At 40.3% G+C, this 23,203-nt stretch overlaps 1 protein-coding gene across 2 annotated transcripts in view; it reads left to right on the top strand.

Annotated features, from left to right (window-relative positions):
- DCAF5 (DDB1 and CUL4 associated factor 5) overlaps nt 1–23,203 on the top strand; it is a 94,787-nt gene that overhangs the window by 16,547 nt on the left and 55,037 nt on the right. For both annotated transcript variants that reach the window (XM_055538433.1, XM_055538432.1), the window contains exons 2-5: nt 9,723–9,866; nt 12,381–12,417; nt 13,362–13,501; nt 15,270–15,399. In XM_055538433.1, coding sequence (XP_055394408.1) covers nt 9,755–9,866; nt 12,381–12,417; nt 13,362–13,501; nt 15,270–15,399 — 419 coding nt within the window. In that variant the 5' untranslated portion in view covers nt 9,723–9,754. The remainder of the gene's footprint in view (nt 1–9,722; nt 9,867–12,380; nt 12,418–13,361; nt 13,502–15,269; nt 15,400–23,203) is intronic.

The raw sequence follows: 23,203 nt of genomic DNA, 5'->3' as shown, positions 1-23,203 counted from the left end.
GAGTAATAGCAGAAGTATTACTCCTGTGGCTACTTCTTTGTAGTGAAGAGTCAAATTCATGTGATACCACCTTCTCTCTCCACCCCTGCCTGCACTTGCCATTTGATTTTTTTCTCCCTAATTTCAGTTCAGTTTAGTTCAGTCGCTCAATCATGTCTGACTCTTTGCGACCCCATGGACTGCAGCACTCCAGGCCTCCCTGTAAATTGAGTAAACCCTGAGTAAACTCCCGGAGTTGACTCAAACTCATGTCCATTGAGTCGGTGATGCCATCCAACCATCTCATCCTCTGTCATTCCCTTCTCCTCCCACCTTCAATCTTTCCCAGCATCAGGGTCTTTTCCAGTGATCCAGTCAGTTCTTAACATCTGGTGGCCAAAGTATTGGGGTTTCAGCTTCAGCATCAGTCCTTCCAATGAATATTCAGAACTGATTTCCTTTAGGATGGACTGGTTGGATCTCCTTGCAGTCCAAGGGACTCTCAAGAGTCTTCTCCAACACCACAGTTCAAAAGCATCAGTTCTTCGGCACTCAGCTTTCTTTATAGTCCAACTCTCATATCCATACATGACTACTGAAAAAACCATAGCTTTGACTAGACGGACTTTGTTGGCAAAGTATCATCTCTGCTTTTTAATATGCTATCTAGGTTGGTCGTAACTTTCCTTCCAAGGAGTAAATGTCTTTTAATATCATGGCTGCAGTCACCATCTGCAGTGATTTTCAGATTAGATCAGTCGCTCAGTCGTGTTCGACTCTTTGCGACCCTGTGAATCCCAGCACGCCAGGCCTCCCTGTCCATCACCAGCTCCCGGAGTTCACCCAGACTCACGTCCATCGAGTCAGTGATGCCATCCAGCCATCTCATCCTCTGTCGTCCCCTTCTCCTCCTGCCCCCAATCCCTCCCAGCATCAGAGTCTTTTCCAATGAGTCAACTCTTTGCATGAGGTGGCCAAAGTACTGGAGTTTCAGCTTCAGCATCATTCCTTCCAAAGAAATCCCAGGGCTGATCTCCTTCAGAATGGACTGGTTGGATCTCCTTGTAGTCCAAGGGACTCTCAAGAGTCTTCTCCAACACCACAGTTCAAAAGCATCAATTCTTCGGCGCTCAGCCTTCTTCACAGTCCAACTCTCACATCCATATGTGACCATAGGAAAAACCATAGCCTTGAATAGACGAAACTTTGTTGGCAAAGTAAGGTCTCTGCTTTTGAATATGCTATCTAGGCTGGTCATAACTTTCCTTCCAAGGAGTAAGCGTCTTTTAATCTCATGGCTGCAGTCACCATCTGCAGTGATTTTGGAGCCCAGAAAAAGAAAGTCTGACACTGTTTCCACTGTTTCCCCATCTATTTCCCATGAAGTGATGGGACCGGATGCCATGATCTTCGTTTTCTGAATGTTGAGCTTTAAGCCAACTTTTTCACTCTCCTCTTTCACTTTCATCAAGAGGCTTTTGAGTTCCTCTTCACTTTCTGCCATAAGGGTGGTGTCATCTGCATATCTGAGGTTATTGATATTTCTCCCTGCAATCTTGATTCCAGCTTGTGTTTCTTCCAGTCCAGCGTTTCTCATGATGTACTCTGCATATAAGTTAAATAAGCACGGTGACAATATACAGCCTTGACGTACTCCTTTTCCTATTTGGAACCAGTCTGTTGTTCCATGTCCAGTTCTAACTGTTGAAAGGTTGTTGTTGAATCACGCGAAGACACCGGGATTCTTGGCCCCCGGAGGAGAAGAATCACTCCGGGGCCAGAGACGAGGCTTGATCGCTCAGAGCTTTTGTGTAATAAAGTTTTATTAAAGTATAAAGGAGATAGAGAAAGCTTCTGACATAGGCATCAGAAGGGGGCAGAAAGAGTACCTGCTTGCTAGTGTTAGCAATGAGGTTATATAATCCAAAGAATGTCTGGAGGTTGCAAAGACCTCATCAGACCCACTCCCATAATTAACATTGTAAGTTAACAAAAGGTTGAATCCAAAGACTGTCCTTAGGCAGGATACATTATTGTTATATAATCCTAAGGAATGTAGAGAAAGACAAAAAAGTTTGTCCTTTCTTCCTCCTTGAGAATTCCAGATCCCTCTCTTCTTGGGGACCCCTAGACTCCCTATCAACTTGCCTAGGAACTGACTCTCTCACTGTTGCTTCCTGACCTGCATAGAAGTTTCTCAAGAGACAGATCAGGTGGTCTGGTATTCCCATCTCTTTCAGAATTTTCCACAGTTTATTGTGATCCACACAGTCAAAGGCTTTGGCATAGTCAATAAAGCAGAAATAGATGTTTTTCTGGAACTCTCTTGCTTTTTCCATGATCCGGCGGATGTTGGCAATTTGATCTCTGGTTCCTCTGCCTTTTCTAAAACCAGCTTGAACATCAGGTAGTTCATAGTTCACATACTGTTGAAGCCTGGCTTGGAGAATTTTGAGCATTACTTTAGTAGTGTGTGAGATGAGTGCAATTGTGCTGTAGTTTGAGCATTCTTTGGCATTGCCTTTCTTTGGGATTGGAATGAAAACTGACCTTTTCTAGTCCTGTGGCCACTGCTGAGTTTTCCAAATTTGCTGGCATATCAGTACTTTCACAGCATCATCTTTTAGGATTTGAAATAGTTCAACTGAAATTCCATCACCTCCACTAGCTTTGTTTGTAGTGATGGTTCCTAAGGCCTGCTTGACTTCAAATTCTAGGATGTCTGACTCTAGATGAGTGATCATACCATCATGATCATCTGGTTCGTGAAGATCTTTTTTGTATACTTCTTCTGTGTATTCTTGCTACCTCTTCTTAATATCTTCTGCCTCTGTTGGGTCCATACCATTTCTGTCCTTTATTGTGCCCATCTTTGCATGAAATGTTCCCTCTGTAGCTCTGATCTTCTTGAAGAGATCTGTAGTCTTTCCCATTCTATTGTTTTCCTCTATTTCTTTGCACTGATCACTGAGGAAGACTTTCTTACTCTTGTTGCTATTCTTTGGAACTCTGCGTTCAAATGAGTATATCTTTCCTTTTTTTCTTTGCTTTTCCCTTGTCTTCTTTTCACAGCTATTTGTAAGGCCTCCTCAGACAGCCAGTTTGGCTTTTTGTGTTTCTTTTTCTTGGGGATGGTCTTGATCCCTGTCTCCTGTACAGTGTCACCAACCTCCATCCATAGTTCTTCAGGCACTCTATCAGATACAATCCCTTGAATCTATTTGTCACTTCTACTGTATAATCTTAATGGATTTGATTTAGGTCATACCTGAATGATCTAGTGGTTTTCCCTACTTTTTCAATTTAAGACCGAATTTGGCAATAAGGAGTTCATGATCTGAGACACAGTCAGCTCCCTCTCTTGTTTTTGCTGACTGTATAGGGCTTCTCCATCTTTGGCTGCAAAGAATATTATCAGTCTGATTTCGGTATTGACTATCTGGTGATGTCCATGTGTAGAGTCTTCTCTTGGAAGAGTTCCCTAATTTGGGAACTGCCATTCGACCCCAGTTTTGTGACCTTGGACAAATCACCCAGTTTTAACCTCTCCATTGGCTAATTGCATGCAGCCTGCACTGAAGCCTGCACTCAGCCTGCGAAAATCAAGGTGCTGTCTTCTCTTAAAACATTGGGAGATATGGCTGATTTAAGCCTGTACTCCTCTGGCCTAGTAGTGGCTTTCTTTTAAACAAAGTTGTGTAATCTCTCCTCTGCTGTTTAATCTGGCAAGTTTCACTCGTTTGCTTTGCTGACTAGCCTCTGTGTACTTGAGAGACTGGATTGTATAGTGGTAAGGAGCACCATCTCTGGAGACAGATTACCTGGATTCAGATCCCGGCTCACATTTTTGGTTGCTGTGTACCTTCAGGTTACTTAGTTTTTCTGTAGTTTCATCTGGATAATACCTGATTCATAGGGTTATTAAGAGGATTAGAAGATCCACTACATGTAAAACACTTAGGATAGTCCCTCACCCAGAGTAAGTTTAACTGAAGTTAGCTATTGTTTTAGTTCAAATAGCATAATAATTAGCTAACACATTAGCTAACATTTATCTACCTGTGTTATTTATCAGGCAGTGGGTTAAGCCTTTCACACAGATCTATCATTAATCCTAACATGTGTTTGTTCTTCAGTCATGTCCAACTCTTTGCGATCCCATGGACTATAGCCCGCCAGGCTCCTCTGTCCATGAAATTTGCCAGGCAAGAATACTGGAATGGGTTGCCATTCCCTTCTCCAGAGGATCTTCCCGACCCAGGGATCAAGCACATTGCAGGCAGATTCTTCATAATCTGAACCACCAGGGAAGTCCAGTAACACTATAGACAATAGGTCGTTGTTTTCTCAGTTTTGCAGATCAGAGGATACAATTTAGAGAGGTAACCTGTCTAACAGAGAAGGCGATGGCACCCCACTCCAGTACTCTTGCCTGGAAAATCCCATGGATGGAGGAGCCTGGTTGGCTGCAGTCCATGGGGTCGCTAAGAGTCGGACACGACTGAGAGACCTCACTTTCACTTTTCCTTTCATGCATTGGAGAAGGAAATGGCAGCCCACTCCAGTGTTCTTGCCTGGAGATTCCCAGGGACAGGGGAGCCTGGTGGACTGCCGTCTCTGGGGTCACACAGAGTCGGACACGACTGAAGCAACGCAGCAGCAGCAGCAGCAACCTGTCTAAAGGTACATAGGTAGTAAGTGGTACAGGCAACCTCTGTCCTTTTTGAACTGACCAGATGACTCACAGAGACAGAACTGTAGAAACTGTAGAGCTTTTTTCGCGTTCTAAACTGATTTATCCTTGCTTCATCAGCTCTCCTTAGCTTTTTGGGGTCAGAAATTTGGGCACAGCTGTTCTGCTCCCTCTATTGGCTAAAAAGCAGCCCAACAGTTTCAGATAATGCCTCAGTTTGTATCCTTTGTGTTTTTTGCCAACACAGGGTCGAAAAGTGTTATCTTTGTACAGGGCTCTTAATACCTTGCCTGAGGAAATGGGGCAGGGTCGGGGAGAATGTGCACCTAGCATCTTCTGACACTGCCCTTGAGGGCAAGCCGAGGAAGCAGGCCCTGTCACAGGGATGGTTTCTGCCTCAGTGATTCCAGTCTCCTGTGGACTTGGGCTGCCATTATCATTTTAGGTACTAAGAACACATCATTTTACATGATCCCGAGGCACTCTACAAATAACCATTCATGTTAAATCCCCAAGTATTTTTTTTTGTAAAATTAAATCCAAAATGAAGATTAAAGATAATCTGGGTGATAGGGGAAGATTCTTTGGTTGAGAATGGTTATGACTTTGAGTGCATAGGTGTAGATATTGTTTCCTTTTTTATTGAACCTTTTTTTTTTTTTAATGCTACTGCAGTTCAAGAGAGGTCGTGCTGGCAGAGAGAGGTTGTGCTGCCTGTTGATATTTTAATGAAACACAGAGGTTCCCTCAGTTATATTTCTTTTCTGTGGATATCCCGGCACATCCTGGAGAGTTTTATTTTCTTTTTCTATCATGAACATTAATATATATATAAATATATAGGGATGTCCCTGGTGGTCCAGTGATTATGTCTTCACCTTTCAGTACAGGGGATGAAGTTTGATCCCTGATTGAGGAGCTAACATCCCACATGCCCCCTGACCAAAAAACCAAAGCATAAAAAAGGATACAATATTGTAACAAATTCAGCAAAGACTTTAAAAATGGTCCACATTTTTAAAAAATCTTTAAAATATATATTTTTTAAATTCTTTGGTAATGTGCAAACATATACAAAAATGTAGTATACCCATCTATAACAATTAATATTTTATCACCTATTCACCTCCATTTGTTTTCTGGAATATTTTAAAGGAACTTCCAGACATTCACCACTTAACCCCATTAGAGAATGCATCCTTAACTGATAAGTTTTTTTTCTTTTTTAGCATGACCACAATACCATTACTATACCTAAAAGATATAACAATGTCATGCCATATTTAAATAGGAAGAGATATATCGAATTTGACAGTGTGTTGGTCATTTGTTGAATTTGCTTCTAATCTTAGTTTTTTAAAAAAGAAACAAGATTTTACACATACATTTGAGGTCCCCTTTTACTGTTAGTGTTTATTCTTAAATAATATGGTGGTGTTTTGCATGTTTATAAATACTTAATGTTTTCCTTTACATATCCTTCTGAAACCTGTTTTTATTACTTAAAATTAGGTTTTCAAAGTTTATTCATTTTGGTACATGTATCTAGCTCATTTTAAATGCTGGGTAGTGGTTCCACTGAGCTTAGATTTTATTTGTATTTTCATCCCAATTGTTTTTATTGTTCATACATTGATGGATATTTATGTTATCTACTTTTTTTTTCTTTGCTATTATGAACAGTGAGGCAGTGGACATTCTTGTACGTTTCTTTGTGCCATTTTGAAAGAAGAGCTCTATAATTTACATTTCTCTAATTACTTTAGGGTTGAGATCCTCTGTAATATCTGTTTGCCATTTTATTTTCCTCTTCTGTGAGTTGTCGTGTCTGCCTCTTTTCCTAGTGGTTTTCAAAATTGATTTGTAGAAATTCTTGTGTATTCTTTGAAATAAGCCATGGTCAGTTTTGTGTGTTGCTACTAGGATCTTTATCATTTCAGGCAGTCCCTTCTCGGTCCCTGTCTCTGCTCCCTCTGTTTAACTCCAGTTACGTTGATTTCTGTTTTTATTCCTGTGGTCCTTTGTTTTATTTTTACCTACTGTGTTTTGAGTTGTGCTACCAAGGCAGAGAATCCCTTCAGTTGTTCATCAACTGAATTTGCTTTGTTGGTTATGGTTTGTTTTTTGTTTTGTAATGCAAACAATCTACAATAGTGGTTAAGAGAATGGGGACTATGGAGTCTTTTAACTATTTCCTTTTGAATCATGAAAGTGAAAGTGAAAGTCGCTCAGTCCTGTGACCCCATAGTCCATGGAATTCTCCAGGCCAGGATACTGGAGTGGGTAGCTGTTCCCTTCTCCAGGGGATCTTCCCAACCCAGGGATCGAACCCAGGTCTCCTGCACTGCAGGTGGATTCTTTACCAGCTGAACCACCAGGGAAGCCCTTTGAATCTTGATTAACCAACCATTTTATTTACTGTTATTACCTTGGCAAGTTACTTAACTCTCTTGTAGTTGACTTTATAGTCCGTAAAACCCATGAGAGTAAAGCTGATCCTAGGTATGTATTTGATGAAAGTCAGGCTCAGAGAGATTAGATTAGAAACATGAGTAAGTGGAAGAAACATGTGGGCCTCTTTATCTTTTAATTTGCACTTTTGATACAGAGGTGGGCACAGAAAAATATTTCTCCAAGATACAGAGTAGCAAAAACAGTGCCAAGTCCCTGACCTGTGGCCTCAAGTGGTGGGGGAAATCAGAAAGAGTAGAGACTATGTAGAACTAAAGTGCCCGTGGCTTGTCCAAATCTATGAATAGGGAGGAAAACCCCTTTATGCCATTTTTCATTAAAATAAAGCAAACCCCCAAACTTTATTTTCATGACTTTAACTTTATAAGAGATACGGAATTTAAATAACCATCCCAGGCCAGCCTAGTTGAATTAGGCAAATCATAAACAAAGAACATTGTGGGTCATAGTTAAGGGATCATTCTGGTAGATAAATGAAATACTTTGAAGGAGGACACAACTTGATTGATAAATGAAATACTTTGAAGGAGGACACAACTTGATTTTGACCAACAATGGAAGGAAGAAGAATCCCAAGAAACAAAGGAACTCAAGGAATGAAGGCAGCTTCTTTCTAGAGGAGGGAGAATAAGTTTGATTTGACTACTCTATTTTCTGCTTTTTTTAACTAAAAGAGGAAATATGTTTATGGCAAAACATCAAGTAGTAAAGGAAGGTATAAAGTAATAATTAAAACATAATGATTTTTCCAACAGTATATACCCAAAGAACAGAAAGTAGGGGCTTGAACAAATATTTATACATCCATATGCTCTTAGCAATGCTACGCACAATAGCCGAAAGGTGGAAACAACCTAAATATCTATAGATGGATGAATGAACTTTAAAAAAATGATATGTGTGTAATGAAATATTACTCAGCCTTACAAAGAATGAAATTCTGATATGTGCTGCCATATGGATGAACCTTCAAGATGTTATGCTAAGTGACTAAGCCGTACACAAAGGGACAAATATTATATGATTCCATTTATGTGGGAGTACCTAGAGTAATCAAATTCATAGAGGCAGAAAGTAAAATAATGGTTACTGAGCACTGGGGAGAGATATCGTTTATTGGGTACAGAATAAATATTGGGTACAGTACTCAAACTAAAAGTTTGAGATGTTGTAAAAGTTCTGGAGATGGATAATGGTGATGTTTGCACAACACTGCAAATATACTTAATGCCACTGAATTGTACACTCATAAATGATTAAAATGCTGCATTTTCTGTTATATATATTTTATCACAATGAAAAGTCTCCCAGTAGCCCTAGCCTAGAAGTGGTGTCCACTGAAAACAACTCCTTTTACAGCCATCTAGATATGCAAATACAAAAAAAAAAAATATGTAGATATGCAAATACAAGCATAGACATGCAAGCATAAGCATGTTAATTCAGTGTCTACTCTTTGGGGCATTCACTTAGGTGCTAGAAGGTCTGCAGTGAACAAAACTGACAAGGTTCCTGCTGTCATGGAGCTTCTTAAAAATTTGTTTTACACAAAAGGATGTTGGTATGCATACTATTTTACACTTCATGTTTTTCCCCTGACAAAGACCTTTGGTCACCTTTCTGTGTTAATTCTTACAGACTTATTGATTTAGTGGTTGCATCTAGTGGTACGCTTTTGTATGATTGTGATACAATTTGTAGCTATTATATTGAATGGAGAAGGGGAGGCTGAAGTATAGAACTTACTATTTTTCTGCCCTGTTGTAAGTTACATTTTTATTAGGAATATAATATAGACTTATTATAAAGAGTCAAGCCGTGCCAAATCTATAAAAGTAAAAACTTTCTAACATGTGTTCTAACTGTTTTTTAATCCTACTCCCTGGAAGTAGTAAACCCTTTTAACAGTCCATTGTTCATCCTTCCAGACATGTATAATGCATTTGCAAAAATAAAGAATATGTAGAACATGTATCTTCTCATTCTCTAGGAGCTGGCGCATGCAGTAGAATATTGCTCATTCTACTCAGACTATAGAGAGTTGTGCAGAGGAAAGAGCTGGACCGAGCTTCTTGAGAGCCAAGTTCTGTCTTGATCCTGCTGCTGTGACAGGCAGTTCCTCAGTTATCCTTTGTCTAGTGTCCCATAGTCAATGAGATCTCATCAAGGAGAGTGCTTTGGAAAACTATTATGCTTTAAATTCGGGGATAATTTCTTTAGAGTTCTTTGCAAGCAGTAGAAAGCAACTCAGGTTCTGTTAGACCAGAAAAAAAGTGGGGAAACTTTAGTGGAAGAATTTTAGGTAGCAAATGAAGAAATGTGTAAATGACTGGGTCTCTGAAAATTCAGGAATTTCTCTGTGTCTGTTCAAGATGTAATTCCTGGGGAAGAGTGAGTGACTTAGAGGCCACATGTCCACTGATGATTAAGGGGATAGAGTCCTGGGTTTATGTGCATCAGAGTCTCATGGAGTTGGGGAGATGCAGTTTTGAAAAGTATGGGATTCAGGCTGGAAAAATGAAATATCAGCCTTGAAATGCCAGCTGTTTTAACCCTAGATTCTTGCTCCCCTCTCAAGGAGGAGATGATCGCCGGGTTCTACTATGGCACATGGAACAAGCTATCCACTCCAGAGTTAAGCCCATACAGCTGAAAGGAGAGCATCATTCCAACATTTTTTGCCTGGCTTTCAACAGTGGGAACACCAAAGTATTCTCTGGAGGTGAGCAGAAGGGAGATTTCCCCTTGGGAAATTGACTGTGGCTGGGATTTAAGACAAAGGGGTGTTAAAATTACTCCAAATTTCCTTTCCTTTAGCCCACTGAGTTGTGGAAATATTGGTTTCCCATAGCTTGTCTTCTCTGTATGATAGCAGTTTAGATACACATATCAGACTAATGTCTGTCTGTCCTTTCTCTCCTTTGCTCTTGTTTCTTTCTATCTTTTTTGGTAGAAAACTTCACATTGCAGTCTGGTACACAGATACATATTAGAAAGAGTACTGTACTTTACTATGTGTGACTCACTCTTATTTTTTTTTTCTATTCTGTTTTTAAAGATTTTAAAGGTTTTGATTCCAATTGGTATTATGACCCACACATTAGTGGCTCTTGTTTGAAAACATGTTATGTTGGGGTATAACTGGAATGGCTTGCAGTCAAGCCAGCCTCTTGATGGCATCCATCAATCACACTCCTGTCTGACCACTACATTTCTAGGCCTGACCTCTCTTCTGCTTCCATGGTAGCTCAGACAGTAAAGAATCTTCCTGCAATGTAGGAGACCTGGCTTCAGTCCCTGGGTTGGGAAGATCCCCTGGAGAAGGGACTGGCAATCCACTCCAGTATTCTTGCCTGGAGAATTACATGGACAGAGGAACCTGGTGGGCTACAGTCCATGGGATCACAAGGAGTCGGACATGATTAAGCGACTAACGCTTTCTCTTCTGCACTGCAGATTTCCCCACTGGATATCTACCTTGTGTTCCAAAAGTAGTTTAAATGCAGCAGATCTAAAACTAAGATTTTAGTTCTTCTCACCTGCACAAATACTTCCTCTTGTTTCATGGATTCCCTTTCTCAGTTATTATCACCATTCAAGTAATTATCTAAATTGTTAGGTTTAACTTTTAGGGAACTGCTGACATTGAAGCATTTTCAACCTACAACAATGACAATTTTATATGGTTCAGTCTAATAGAAATCTCAAAATCAGCACCAAACGTGCCTTTCTGTCATTTTTACATCTCATAAGTCACCAGCTATTAATGTTTTGAAAGCCTCATATTCATCCTTTAGTTTCTGTTCTGTTGCTGTACCTACTGCTCTGATTCAGGTCCTCAGTTTTGGCCTAGACTACTGTAGTGTCCTTCTGTGATTTCTGCTACCAGTATCTTCTTACTCATTGCTTATACAAGTTTTCTTTGAAAAGTCGAATCAGTCCTGTGAACCTTTGACCTTCAGTGTCTGTCCACAGGATAAAGTCTGAACCCAGTCTCCCTGCCTGGCCTCATTTTCCTCCCCCGCATCTTGTGCTCTAGATTCCTAAGTCACTTGCCATCTTAAGTGCCATTACTGTTTTTCCACAGGCCATGATCATTGTCCAACCCCACCAATTACCCTAAGCCTTCCATCGGTTAGAATTCTGAGTTTCTATTCAAGTGTCTCCTTTCCCATAAAAACATATTCGCCATGTACTTTCACCCTGCTCATAAAGGACACAATTGCCCCTTTATCTGTGTTCCCATGGTAGAGCATATCACTACAAGATAACCCGTCTTATCACTGTTAATTGTTCGTGCAGGTAGACTGTGAATTCCTCACTTATTCCTCTCAGATCTTCAGCACTTCACACTGTGCCTGTCACCTATAAGGCATTGACACGGGTTTGATTTACTTCATATGAACCCACAATAGAGTTACAGGGAGGACTTTAAGATGACCTAGCCACATCTCTACTGCTTATACTTTTAGCATAGAGTGGGAAATTTTTTTACTGTCGTCATTTTGGAGTTTTTATTTGTTAGCTGTATAAACCACTTGAAGGCAGGACTGTACATATCATGAATGTATAGTATTTTTAGATGCCTTGATGGAATAAAGAAAATGCAAGAGAAAAAAGTTGTGGATAAAAACTTTCCCTTCATTTAGTATCATCATCATCCAATTTTAATTAAATCATCATTAAATTTTTATGTTATAAAAGATGAGGATGTGAATAGTAGCAAACATTTGTTGGGGGGCCTAGTTCTAGTCTGAATGCTTTTACACTATTATCTTCACAACTACTATGAAGTAGACACAATTATTCCTGTTGTGCTGAGACATAGAAAAGTAACATATTATTCCAGGTCTCATGGATAATGAATGTTTTGTTTAAAAAAAAAAAGGAACAAACGAAAAAAACACTAGCTTGGAGTAGTTGATTGATTTGCCAATGATCACTTACTCTTTTCCTGAAGAGCCATTGTTTTGTTTTTGTTTTTTTAATCATTGGATAATGCATTTTGGAGATTGTTATTTTGTTATTTTTAGTTGCTATTATGCTTTTTAAAATTCTCTATAAGTATATTCTATCCTTAATGATTTTTATAAACCTTTTTTCTAATTAGCACTCTTAATTTTTATTAACACTGACTTTGTCCATTTGTTTTCCCTGAAATCTTTAACATACTGAATTGTAATATGAACGGGACCACTTTGCAGGAATTGTCAAATGTCTGCTTTTTCCCTTACAGGAAATGATGAGCAAGTTATCCTCCATGATGTTGAAAGGTAAATAGATTGTTGATATGTGAAAGTGATTAACTCTGTTTTTCATATGAAGAAGGCAGATATCTCTTTAGACCAAAATAGTTCTTCTTTTTTTGAAGTAAATAGCATAAAATCAACTGTCTTTTGCTGAAAAAAAGATTTCGGTAATAGTTTTCAAACTAAATTTTGATTTATAAAAAGATTTACAAAGTTGCTATAAAATTATAGTTTTCTGGTGAAATTTTAAAGGGCAAGGTTAGAAGGGAAGGAAACACTTAACCCTCACAGTAATTTTATGAGGCAGTACTATTATGATCCCAATTAGAAAACTGAGGCATGGAGATGTTAGGTAACTTAAGGTCAAGTGATGTTAGGATCTGAACTGAGGCAGCCTGGCTTTGGGCCATGCATTTTCTCACATGCCAGACATCAGGAATTCCTCTTCTTCCCTTGCTGGCATCAGGGCTGCTTTATTGTTTTCCCTCACTTTTTGGAAATCCAGCACCACTCCCCAAGTCTGTACACAAGCAGATGCATTCTGTAGTAAGTCAAAACACGAAACTCATATGTTGAGTCACTTTTTTGGCGGGCATGTGGTGGGGAGGAATACGGTGGGGATCTTAGTTCCACAACCAGGGATTGAACCTGGGCCCTTCCAGTGAAAGCACCAAGTCCTGACCACTGGACTGCCAGGGAATTCCCTTGAGTCACTTTTAAATACACTCAGTTAGGGCAAAAAACTTGTTGTGAGGTCTTGTCTCTTTAATAATACCTTTTTCTTTTAACCTGAAAGTTGAATACCTACTTTTTAGTAAAAAAGTAGGTATTTTTTGGGGGGTTAGCTGGGTTGACTTTCTCCTGGAAATGAAGAGAGCTTCATTCTAGGAACTAGAGGGCTGGGACTCTGCACTATTTTTGTGTGTATGTGTGTGCCTATGTGCCTCTCTCTGCTCTCTGTCTCTCAGCAGTGAGACCTTAGATGTGTTCGCTCATGAAGATGCGGTGTATGGCTTGTCAGTGAGCCCTGTGAATGACAACATTTTTGCCAGCTCCTCCGATGATGGCCGGGTTCTCATCTGGGACATCCGGGAATCTCCCCATGGAGGTAGGGCCCCTGTGCACAACGTAGCTGGACTGTGCTGCAGAGTTTGGTGTCAGCTTCATCACAGATCCAGTTTATGACTTGAGTAACCTGGGCGGAAGTGCTGTAAAGGGAGAGGAAACTCTCATGGGGGCGTAAATGTGTGTCTCTGGAGGTCCCATCCTACCCCCCAGTAGTCAGAAGTGAGGCACCTTAGCCAGTCCTCTTCCAGTCACTTGTGGTCCACAGACCTTTGCAGTAGTGTAAACACCACAGTGTCTTGTTGCAAGGTAGCCCCAAGGAATAGAATGTGTTGTGCCTCATTGGTGGAGGGGAGCTACAAGGGCCAGCTGTGTGCATGGTGCTGAAATGCACATATTCTTGGTTATTTAAGAGAATGGGGGCATTGTGCACTTTGTTGCATCCTAGTTCCAGGGTTGTTATTTTGCTGGAAGAACCACAGACCCTCACCTTAACTGTGTATAGAAACTTAAAATGATAGTAGATACACTCTGTTTAAGGGGGATTGTCTGGGTGAGTTCCTCTTCTGAATGTTTTCCTTGCATCTCTGAAATGTAAAATGAAGAATTTGTCTTGTTGACTTTCTCTTAAGTTCTTCAGGAAATTCACCTTTTCAGCTCATTTCCTGCAGAGAGAGTTCAGTCGCTCTATCTTCAAAGGCTCTTTTCTCCAGCATACCCTCAGCGCCACCCACAGCCCCACTCTTGGTGCAGCTTTGTCAGCGCCATACCTCTGTACCCAAGTTACTATCCTGCCTGCCTTGTCTGGCAGGCTCTGAGTCTTTATTCTATGTGCGGAGCATTTAATATGTTGGTCTGTGCTCATTACTGAGGTTCAGGCTATAGGAGAAGCTTATTCTAAGGGTCAGGAAGATAAGGTAGCCAAAGCAGCATCTATGGTTGAATGTAATGGTTTGCTTCTTAGATGAAATTCTCCTTTGTCTGGACTGCCTCCTGGCTGAGATGATTGAGCACTCCCTGTGCCCTCTCCCCCCACAGAGGCCTGTACGGAATCATAGACTGAGGAGTGCTTTCCCCCTTCTGCTTCTAAACAACTTCCACAGGATTGAGTCCTCCCAGGCAGCAGAGTGGCTCCTTCCTCACCCAGAGCCAGCTAGTGTATGCAAGAGGCTGCAGGGTTTCTAGGGGAGATTGATATACATAGGTGCTGGCTGGACGCAAGAGAAGTTCAAGTATTAGATGTCTTTTTTTTTTTTTTGAAGTATTCCAACATTGGAAATGAAATCTTAAAATTCTAGACTGAAGCCATTTTCTTTTCAATTTAGGGAACAATATTGCCAGAAGGAAAAACTGCACTGTTATTTTAAGTCTATATAGTTATAAAACTTAATTTCTAAAGCTGGTAAATTTGGATTAAGGTATAATAATACTACCAGTAATTGAGTGTGAATTTTTTTTAGCTCATGAGGAATTCAGTTTTACTTACTGTGAAACAGTTTACCTTCCTGGTTACAATGACCATTTGTGTTTTGTTACGGGATCTAAATAGGTGCTATGTGTATTTCTCAGTATTATATTATAGCTTAAACTTTGTGCATATGTGTTTAAGTTGCTGTGTTCAGACTTTCTGTGTACAGAGGGCGTGTGCCAGGACTCGTGGGGACTTTGTGAGTAAGCATGCTAGTGGGTTCCAGCCTACAGGGGTAGTTGTTAAGGCTGTGCTCTTCCTTGCCTTCACACTCCTCCTTGTCTACCTGCCATTGGGCCCAGAAGTGCCTGAAGTGGACTGATCAGAATTTTTCTCTTCACAGAGCCCTTCTGCCTGGCCAACTATCCATCAGCCTTTCACAGTGTCATGTTTAACCCTGTGGAGCCCAGGTTATTGGCCACAGCCAATTCAAAGGAAGGAGTGGGACTCTGGGATATTCGAAAACCTCAGAGGTGAGCTCCTTTTATTCAGAAGATATTACCGCTTTTCCCTGCCTGAACTCTCAAGAAATATAATCAGCCAGCACGTGTTGTGGGAACCTGGTTGGCAGTTGATCTCGGTTGGACACCTCCTAACGTATCCTGGTTTCTCTGAAGCCAGGAGAACTCTATTCCCAAGGGGCAGGCAGTGTGAGATATCCACACTCCTTGCTAAGGAAAAGTCATAAATTGTAGTCTAGGCTCTAGACAGGATCAGTTCTAGGCAAACTTTGCAGTGGGAAAGCCTTGCTTTAGCACTACCTTCTATCTTTAGGTCCATGGTTCCCCAGATGCATGGAAGGGGAATTATGGTGTTTTATTAAACTCATTACTACTGAACTGGGGCTTCTTAACCCCAGGCTGAAGGGGATATGAACTTCAGGAGAACTGTGAATCCCCAAATTGCATGGAAATTATATTGTGTATTCACCTAAGTGTGTTTTTGTGAGGAGGAAGGTTTTTTTTTTTCTTTCCGTTTCTCAAAAGGACCAGTGACGACAACAGTAAAGCTTAAGAGCTGCCACTGCAGTGTTAGGGGATGTGTTCCCCTGTGTTTGCACTATTAAAGAGTACTCTTAGGGCAATTCTGAGCTGACGATTCAAATCACTTATGGGGGAATATCAGACATCATTAAAAGAAATATGTGGATGGGGCAAGTAGGAACCTCTTTCATGTTCCTTAAATCCCACGGGGGAGAGATGACCTTTTATGGCACCTATGACCTTTTATGGCATATAAAGCCAAACCTTGCTTTATGAAAGATTTGCATGCATTGCTAGCTTTTCTGAAAATTCCATATGGTGGTAACTTCCCACTTTAAGGCACTATTGCAGAAGAGTATCATGCAGAGTAAACAAGGTTATGGTTTATTTCATGGGCCTCAGATGAAAGGGGCAATTAAGCACAGAGGATTATCTTCCTTGGTGATTTTTCAGTCCTAGCTAATTCTCTCCATGGGCCAGTCTGATGAGGTTGGAACTATGGGATCCCAGAAGGGGATCCCTGGTGTGAGTGGGGATCCCTGAGGCTCCGTAGGGCAGCAGAGATTTCTCCTGCTCTCTGTTGCATGTGCACCTGGCTCTTGCTTTTCCATGCCACGGGAGTGCGTGTAGTGGCAGGACCCCTGTGGTGCCTTTGCACTGTGTGCTTAGGGAGGCTTGTTCTCTGCCAGGAAGACAGTCTCCTGTGTTTAGCTTTAGCATTCTCTCCACTTTGCGCTCTTCGGGAGCAACTGTTCTGCCTTGTCCATATCACAAAAGGCAGAATTTGAACTAACGATGCCAGCTTTCTCCCAGCCTGCTATCTCCCGTACTGAGAATGAATAGCTGGCAACTGGAGTGAGGCCTGAGCTATTCATCCCCAGTGGAAAGCTTGAGTAGCTCATGATGTCAGCAGTATCTTGAGAGAAGAGGGCGGTTGAATGTTAATGTTTCTCCCGATTTTCCTCCACCAGCTTCGTACTGTGCATTGTATTTGGGCCCTCCTCCCCTTTCTACTTACCCTTCACTAAACATGGCTTCTTTCTCTTTAAAAAATTCTAAGTGAGATTTCTGCTGTATTTTTATAGTAACACTTACTAAATTTAGGGTCTGTATCCAGAAAAATGTAAAGAAAAAGATAAAAAGAAGATCCTATCTCAAGCTGATCTCTGTTGCTTGTATGTTTTTTAAATGTTTTGTGTCAGTACCATTCTTCTCTTTGCTGGTCTCTGGTCACTTTCTCCAAAAGTAACTACAGTGAACAGTTTCTTAGGTATCTGTCAAGAACAAAATTGAATGCATATGGCTAGCATAAAGAATACATATCCTTAGAAGAATTTAAACTAAAAGAACCACATAATGGTACCTTGTTTCCAGTGTCTTTTTTCAGTTAATAATATGTCTTGCAGCTTTTTTCATATCAGCAGGTAACAGATCTAGCATATTCTGTTGATGGCTACTTAGTTTTCCATTCATGTGATGTACCCAACAACCAGACTTCTTATTTCCTGTTGGGCCATTATAAACTATGTTTCACTGACCCTGGTCACACATATTTGGCCTACCTTTGCAAAATATCTAGGGAATTGCTGCATCAAACAAAAATGGATGTTTTTACATCTTTTTAAAATAAAAATTGTCAAATTTTCCCACCACCAAGAAAGGCTACGCTGATATACACATCTCTAAACTGCACAAGACCACATGTATCTCATTAACACGTAGTCCTTCATTAATAGTCCTTCATTAACACCTAAACTGTTACAAGTCTTATGGGGGAAAATACTATGTTCTTGTTTTGATTACTTCATTTATGCATAAGGTTATGTGGTTTCTTTGGTAACGTATAGTTTTCAAAGCCCATATGGGAGAAAAGTCATCTAGTAAAGCTAATTGGCATTCTTGACTGATTCCTTTCTTGGAGTAAAAGGAAGAGCACAGTGCTGTGGAGACTAGGATGTTTTTACCTGTTTATTTCATCTTTTCTAAGGTTCTATGTAATTTTATGGATACAAGGCAGAAAAAAGCTATGAGATATTCTTGGGGTCGTGTTCTCCACATCCTCTAGTGTTTGGGGATTAAAGTGCAGTTCTTTTCTGTTTGAACTTTCTCAGTACAAGTTGGTGTGGGGAAAAAGAGACAGCCCTTTGTCTTTTCCATGTGGGATTAATTATGCTGCGCTGCAGTGGATGATTTGTCTCCTAACACAGCTGCCTGGAAACCCCAGCCCCCAAATCTTGGGACACTTCTGAATCACCTGGGAGGACAAGCCTAGAATAGGAGAGATGATCTATTTCAGGGGTACTTTAATGTCCAGGGAGAGATTTTCAAGAATTTATGAGCCCTTATAATCGCAGGTAAAATGATATGTGCTTGTGTATCTGAGTGAGCACATGTGGCGTTTTTTTTCTAGGGACGAGGAGAGCTTTTACAAGGTTCTCACAGAGACCCTTGAATCCCAAGGGGATGAGTTGCTCGGTGTTCTAAAGATTCTTGATTTAGAGCCTATATGGTTCCTTAGCCGACTTCTCAGTAACTTCCAGCTTGTAGCTTGGGCACATCTGTGCGTTCTGGGCCTAACTGAGTGGTCCACTGGCTTCCTAGAAACAAATATACCTCCGTGGAACAACGAAGGGGGGCTCACATTGAATACCTTTTCCTTCCTACCTTACCGTAGGGTGAGTTCCATGCTAGAGTGGTTTTCTTGCCCTACCCCAAACCTGAGCTGTCTCTCTCCACTTCAGCAGGCAGCCCATAGGAGTGTGGACAGGTTCATGTTTATCCCACTGCTGCCCTGAAATAAGCTGATGAGAGGTCAGGCTTTTAGAATAAAGTGTCAGCTTTAGAAGGGACTTCCGTTATCATCTGACCTGACTTACTCGTTGTACAGATTTTAAACGGAGGCAGAAGAGCTTAATGGTTTAGAGAGTAGGATCTGAAGTACATCCTGGATACAAAGCCAGGCAGTACACCTTAATAGCCATGGGATCTTGAGCATGTTACTTTACCTCTCGGTGCCTCATAATAACAAATAATAGCTAACATATATTAAACATGACTTGCTGGGGAAAATGACAGTTATATGAATAATTCCTTTTTAATGCTATGACAGCCTTATTAAATCGATTCTGTTATTCCTATTTTAATGATAAAGAAGTCAAGGTACATACAGAGAGGTGAAATAACATGTGTATATGTGTATTATTTCCTTCCCCCTTTTAAATCAATTAGGGACCCTGTATATCCTAGTTTTCTTTCATCTGTGCTTCCTGGAAATAAAACTTTGTCAAAATTCCTCTCAAATTTTTCTAATACAGACCTACCAACTCTAAAGTCTGAGTCCTTTAGACTTTCTGCCTCACTTTTCACTGTCTTATGGCCCAGCCCCAGTTTGCACACTGACTTTCCAAATTTTTTGCTCTGTTAACCCTGGAAATCTGAACATGCTATTAATTTTTCTTTTGTAAAGTTTTAGAACAGAAGTTGTAAACTAGTTGCCCATAGGCCATATTCAACCCACAGGGATATTTTGTTTGACCTACATGATATAATAGTGTTTAGAAAATTACACAGAAAAAGATCAAAATTTCTAACATCTCTTGAAAAAGTCAAAAGACCTGAAATCATTGGACCTTTATTCTCATATGACAGCAGCCGAAGCTGAATCAGGGGTTCGTTCCTCTTAAAACCTTTAGGATGTGTTACAAGTCCCACCACTCCTTCATGTCTTATATTACTTATAAGTTATAATATATTATATATATTATATATATATATTATATATATATATTATAAATAATAATTACTTATATTACTTCCCTGGCCCTGTAGTCTTTGGAATTTGAAGGTTTGCTTTGGGGATTTTAGTGCACATGAGTGGACCATAGGTAGGTAACTTGAGTATAATGACTGGATAAGAGAAAACTTCACATATAGAAGTATAATTGAAGTTTGGATGAGGTTTCATTCATTTCATGTAAATTGTTTCTGCTGGTATTTTTTCACAACCATTCTGTCCTTTATCACTGCCAGTGTCCCAGTTGTGATGTCTTGCTTGGTCTATTGCAGTGACCTCTGGGCAGTTTTCAGAACTGAGCTCCTTGAACATCCAAAGCATTAAGGAAAAGTGAAGTTTCCCCAGCTGTTACTCTCCTTGTCTCACCATTATGATTGCCTGTTTTAGCTGTCTGCTCACTCACTACTTCTCTCCTTTCTCATGTCTTTATAGTTTCTGTCAGTTTTTGTCAGGAACTATTAGTTCTGTGACAGGTAACAATGTTTTGCTTTGACAAGGATAATAAAGAGAGTGTTTCTTTCCCACTCGATAATAAAACTAGGGCAAGCCAGGAATTCCTGCAGACTTACCTCATAAGCTGGTGCTTTTATGTGTTGGGTAAATGGGCAGTAAATGCAAATTCCTGCTGTCAGGAAGGACTTGCTTCCTCTTAGTAACTCACCTGGCTTTGGGGCCTAGATATCTGTTTTCTGGGCCTGGGCCAATCCTACTTCTGTAGAGACCAAATTAAGTGCAGCTCTGTCTTCTGAACAGCCGGGCAGTCTCTGCCACATTCCCTTTGAGGGCTGCTCATATTGTTGTGGGAAAATAGAGCTCAAGAGTTCAGCTTCAAAGGCTGGGGAAAAAATCATTCATGCTCTGCTTTCTATCTCTTCTCTCCCACTCACCCATCTTTACTTTTTATATGAACCTATCCAGTGCTCAGGCAAATGTTCCATCTATTAAACCCATAATAAAAGCTTGTTTTTCCCCTGAAACTATATTCCTTCCCTAAGTTCTTTATTAATGTCACCATCACTCTTGTAATGATCCTGGCTAAAATCCAGAGTCCCATATGCCTCTTCTATTTCTTACTCTCTCTGCCATAACCAGCCTTGCTCTGTGTTAGTGCCTGGCTACTATTTTCAGTTCTTAAAGCCTCTGCCCTATTTCAGGTCCATATTACTCTTTCCATAAGGTGTCTACTTCTAAGGTGTCAGCTAGCTTCTTAACTTGCTCTTGCTTCTGGCACACAGCACATGTCCTTAAAACATACTTCTGCCATTCCCCTACCCAGGAGCTCTAGAGGCTGCTTCTTATCTTTGTTTATGGCCATATTCCCCAGAACCAGTAATGTGGGATGCTCCAGTAAATTTTTTTTTTTTTTAATGAATGGATGACCTGGTTTATGGACGAAATGAAAACTTGTTAAGCAAGCAGTCGGCCCCTTCTCTGGTGCCAGTGTCCCTTTTCCCCTTGTAGCGTGTCCTCTACATACAAACACACGTAAAGGAGAATTTATCTTTTCTTTGCCTATTCAAATTCTAGTTAGCCTTCAAGGTCCAAGATCAAATGGCAGCCCATCGGTGCAGACGTCCTTGCTCTATCTCCCCGTTACATTCTCTTAAAGTGTCCTTCCTTTTTTTACTCGCTGTGTCCCCAGCACCTAGCCCAGTTTTGGCCAGAGTATATGTCGAATGAATGAAGCTTTCCCTCACTTCTGGCAGAAAGGATCCCTCTCTCCAGCGCCTCTGTAAAGTACTTAGGGTCTGTGACATTCATGTTGCATGTCTTAGTCACTGTTTTTGCCATCATTGATTATCTTTACTATGACTATGTTTTATCTCCAGATAAAAGATTATGTCTTTTCTTTCTAGTGCTCAGGAATTGCTTCTCAGAAAGGAAGCACTTGTCTTAATTTGTACTATTACTTTGCATATTTTTCTGTGGATTTTTAAAGACAGGGCCATGTTTTATATCTGTTGCCTAGTACAATGCTTATAGAATGTTATAACCTTCAGTAAATAGTGAGTGCAGTGTTACACTCATCACGAAATAGTATGTATTTTCAAAGCTAGCTCTCTGTAATGTTTTCATTAACTCCCTGAGTGTAATAGCATGGATCAAAATGTCATGTGTAGAGAATAAACCCTTAGAGTTCTTGCAGGGCTTTGAACGGTTGTCAGTGAGTTAAACTAGCGATGTAAGGAAGTCAAGAATTGTGGCAGAGTTGCTTTCTAGTGTTTGGGCCACAAGGTGGAGCTCTAGAATCAGCTTCGCTGCAAGAAGACACCAGGGCCCCATTATCCTAACCCAGTAATTCTCAAATTTCAGAGGGCCTCAGAATCACCTGCGGAGGTTGTTAAAAGTGCTGCTTCCTGGAGCACAGACCCAGAGATTGAGTTGTCGATCCAGGGCAGACCCTGTGAATCTGCCATTTTTGAATACATACCCCAGGTGATTTGGCAACTTTGCTTATCCTGCAAGGTGGAAGCTGTGATTTTTCAGAGATCTGTGTTGAGTTTGCTGCTGTGTTCATTTGGACCCAAGGTCTTCCGGCTTTAGGCCAGAGCTTCCCTGTGTCTATTCATTCTCACCAAACACAAATGTGCCTTTTTATAGCAAGTGGCTTAGCTTCAGACCAGAGCATCTGGGGAACGCCTGGTGAATGGGTGGGAGTTGTGGAAGCATGTTCCACTTCATAGCCTCCCTTTAATACTTCCCAACTCCTCTTACCCAGGGGGAGGTGATACCAGACCCCTAAATCAAGTAGACATTTTTACTTTAAAATCAAATCTTGATTCTTTTTATTTTACAAAAACTTTTTATGTTTAAAAATTCTCTCTCTCACACACTGAGAAATAGTAAAATAAACTCCGTTGCACCTAGCACCCAGCTTTGATAATTAACCCATGGACAATCTTTCTTCATTTATTCTTCCACTGAGATGATTCCATTTCCATGTAACTTAGTATTATTTCCTCTGTAAATACTTCAGTATGTATCTCTGAAAGATATTCTTTTTTAAAAATTGAGATAAAATTCACATGATATAAAATTAACTATTTTAAATAGTTAAAATTAGCTATTTTAAAGTGAAAACTTTAGTGGCATTTAGTTCATTCATAGTGTTGTGCAACTACCACCTGTGTCTAGTTCCAAAGCATTTTTATCATTCCAAAATAAAACCCACACCCATGAAGCAGTTACTCCCCAGAATACTTCTCCCCTAGTTTTTGGCCACCACCAGTCTGCTTTCTGTATCTATGGCGACCTTTAGTCTGTGACCTTTAGTCTGCCTCTTTTACTTAGCCTAAAGTTTTTGAGATTCATCCACATTGTGACATGTATCAGTACAGTGTTTCATTCCTCTTTATGGCTGAATAATTTTCTGTTGTATGGATATATATACCATATTTTGTTTATCCACCTACTGATGGACATTTGAGTCTTTTCTACCTTTTGGCTATTGTGAGTAGTGCTACTATTAAGATTTATGAATAAGTATTTGTTTGAGTACCT

Source organism: Bubalus kerabau, chromosome 10 (assembly GCF_029407905.1).
Source record: "Bubalus kerabau isolate K-KA32 ecotype Philippines breed swamp buffalo chromosome 10, PCC_UOA_SB_1v2, whole genome shotgun sequence".
In the NCBI taxonomy this organism is placed as follows: domain Eukaryota; kingdom Metazoa; phylum Chordata; class Mammalia; order Artiodactyla; family Bovidae; genus Bubalus; species Bubalus kerabau.
This window is presented reverse-complemented; position numbering and strand designations above follow the sequence as displayed.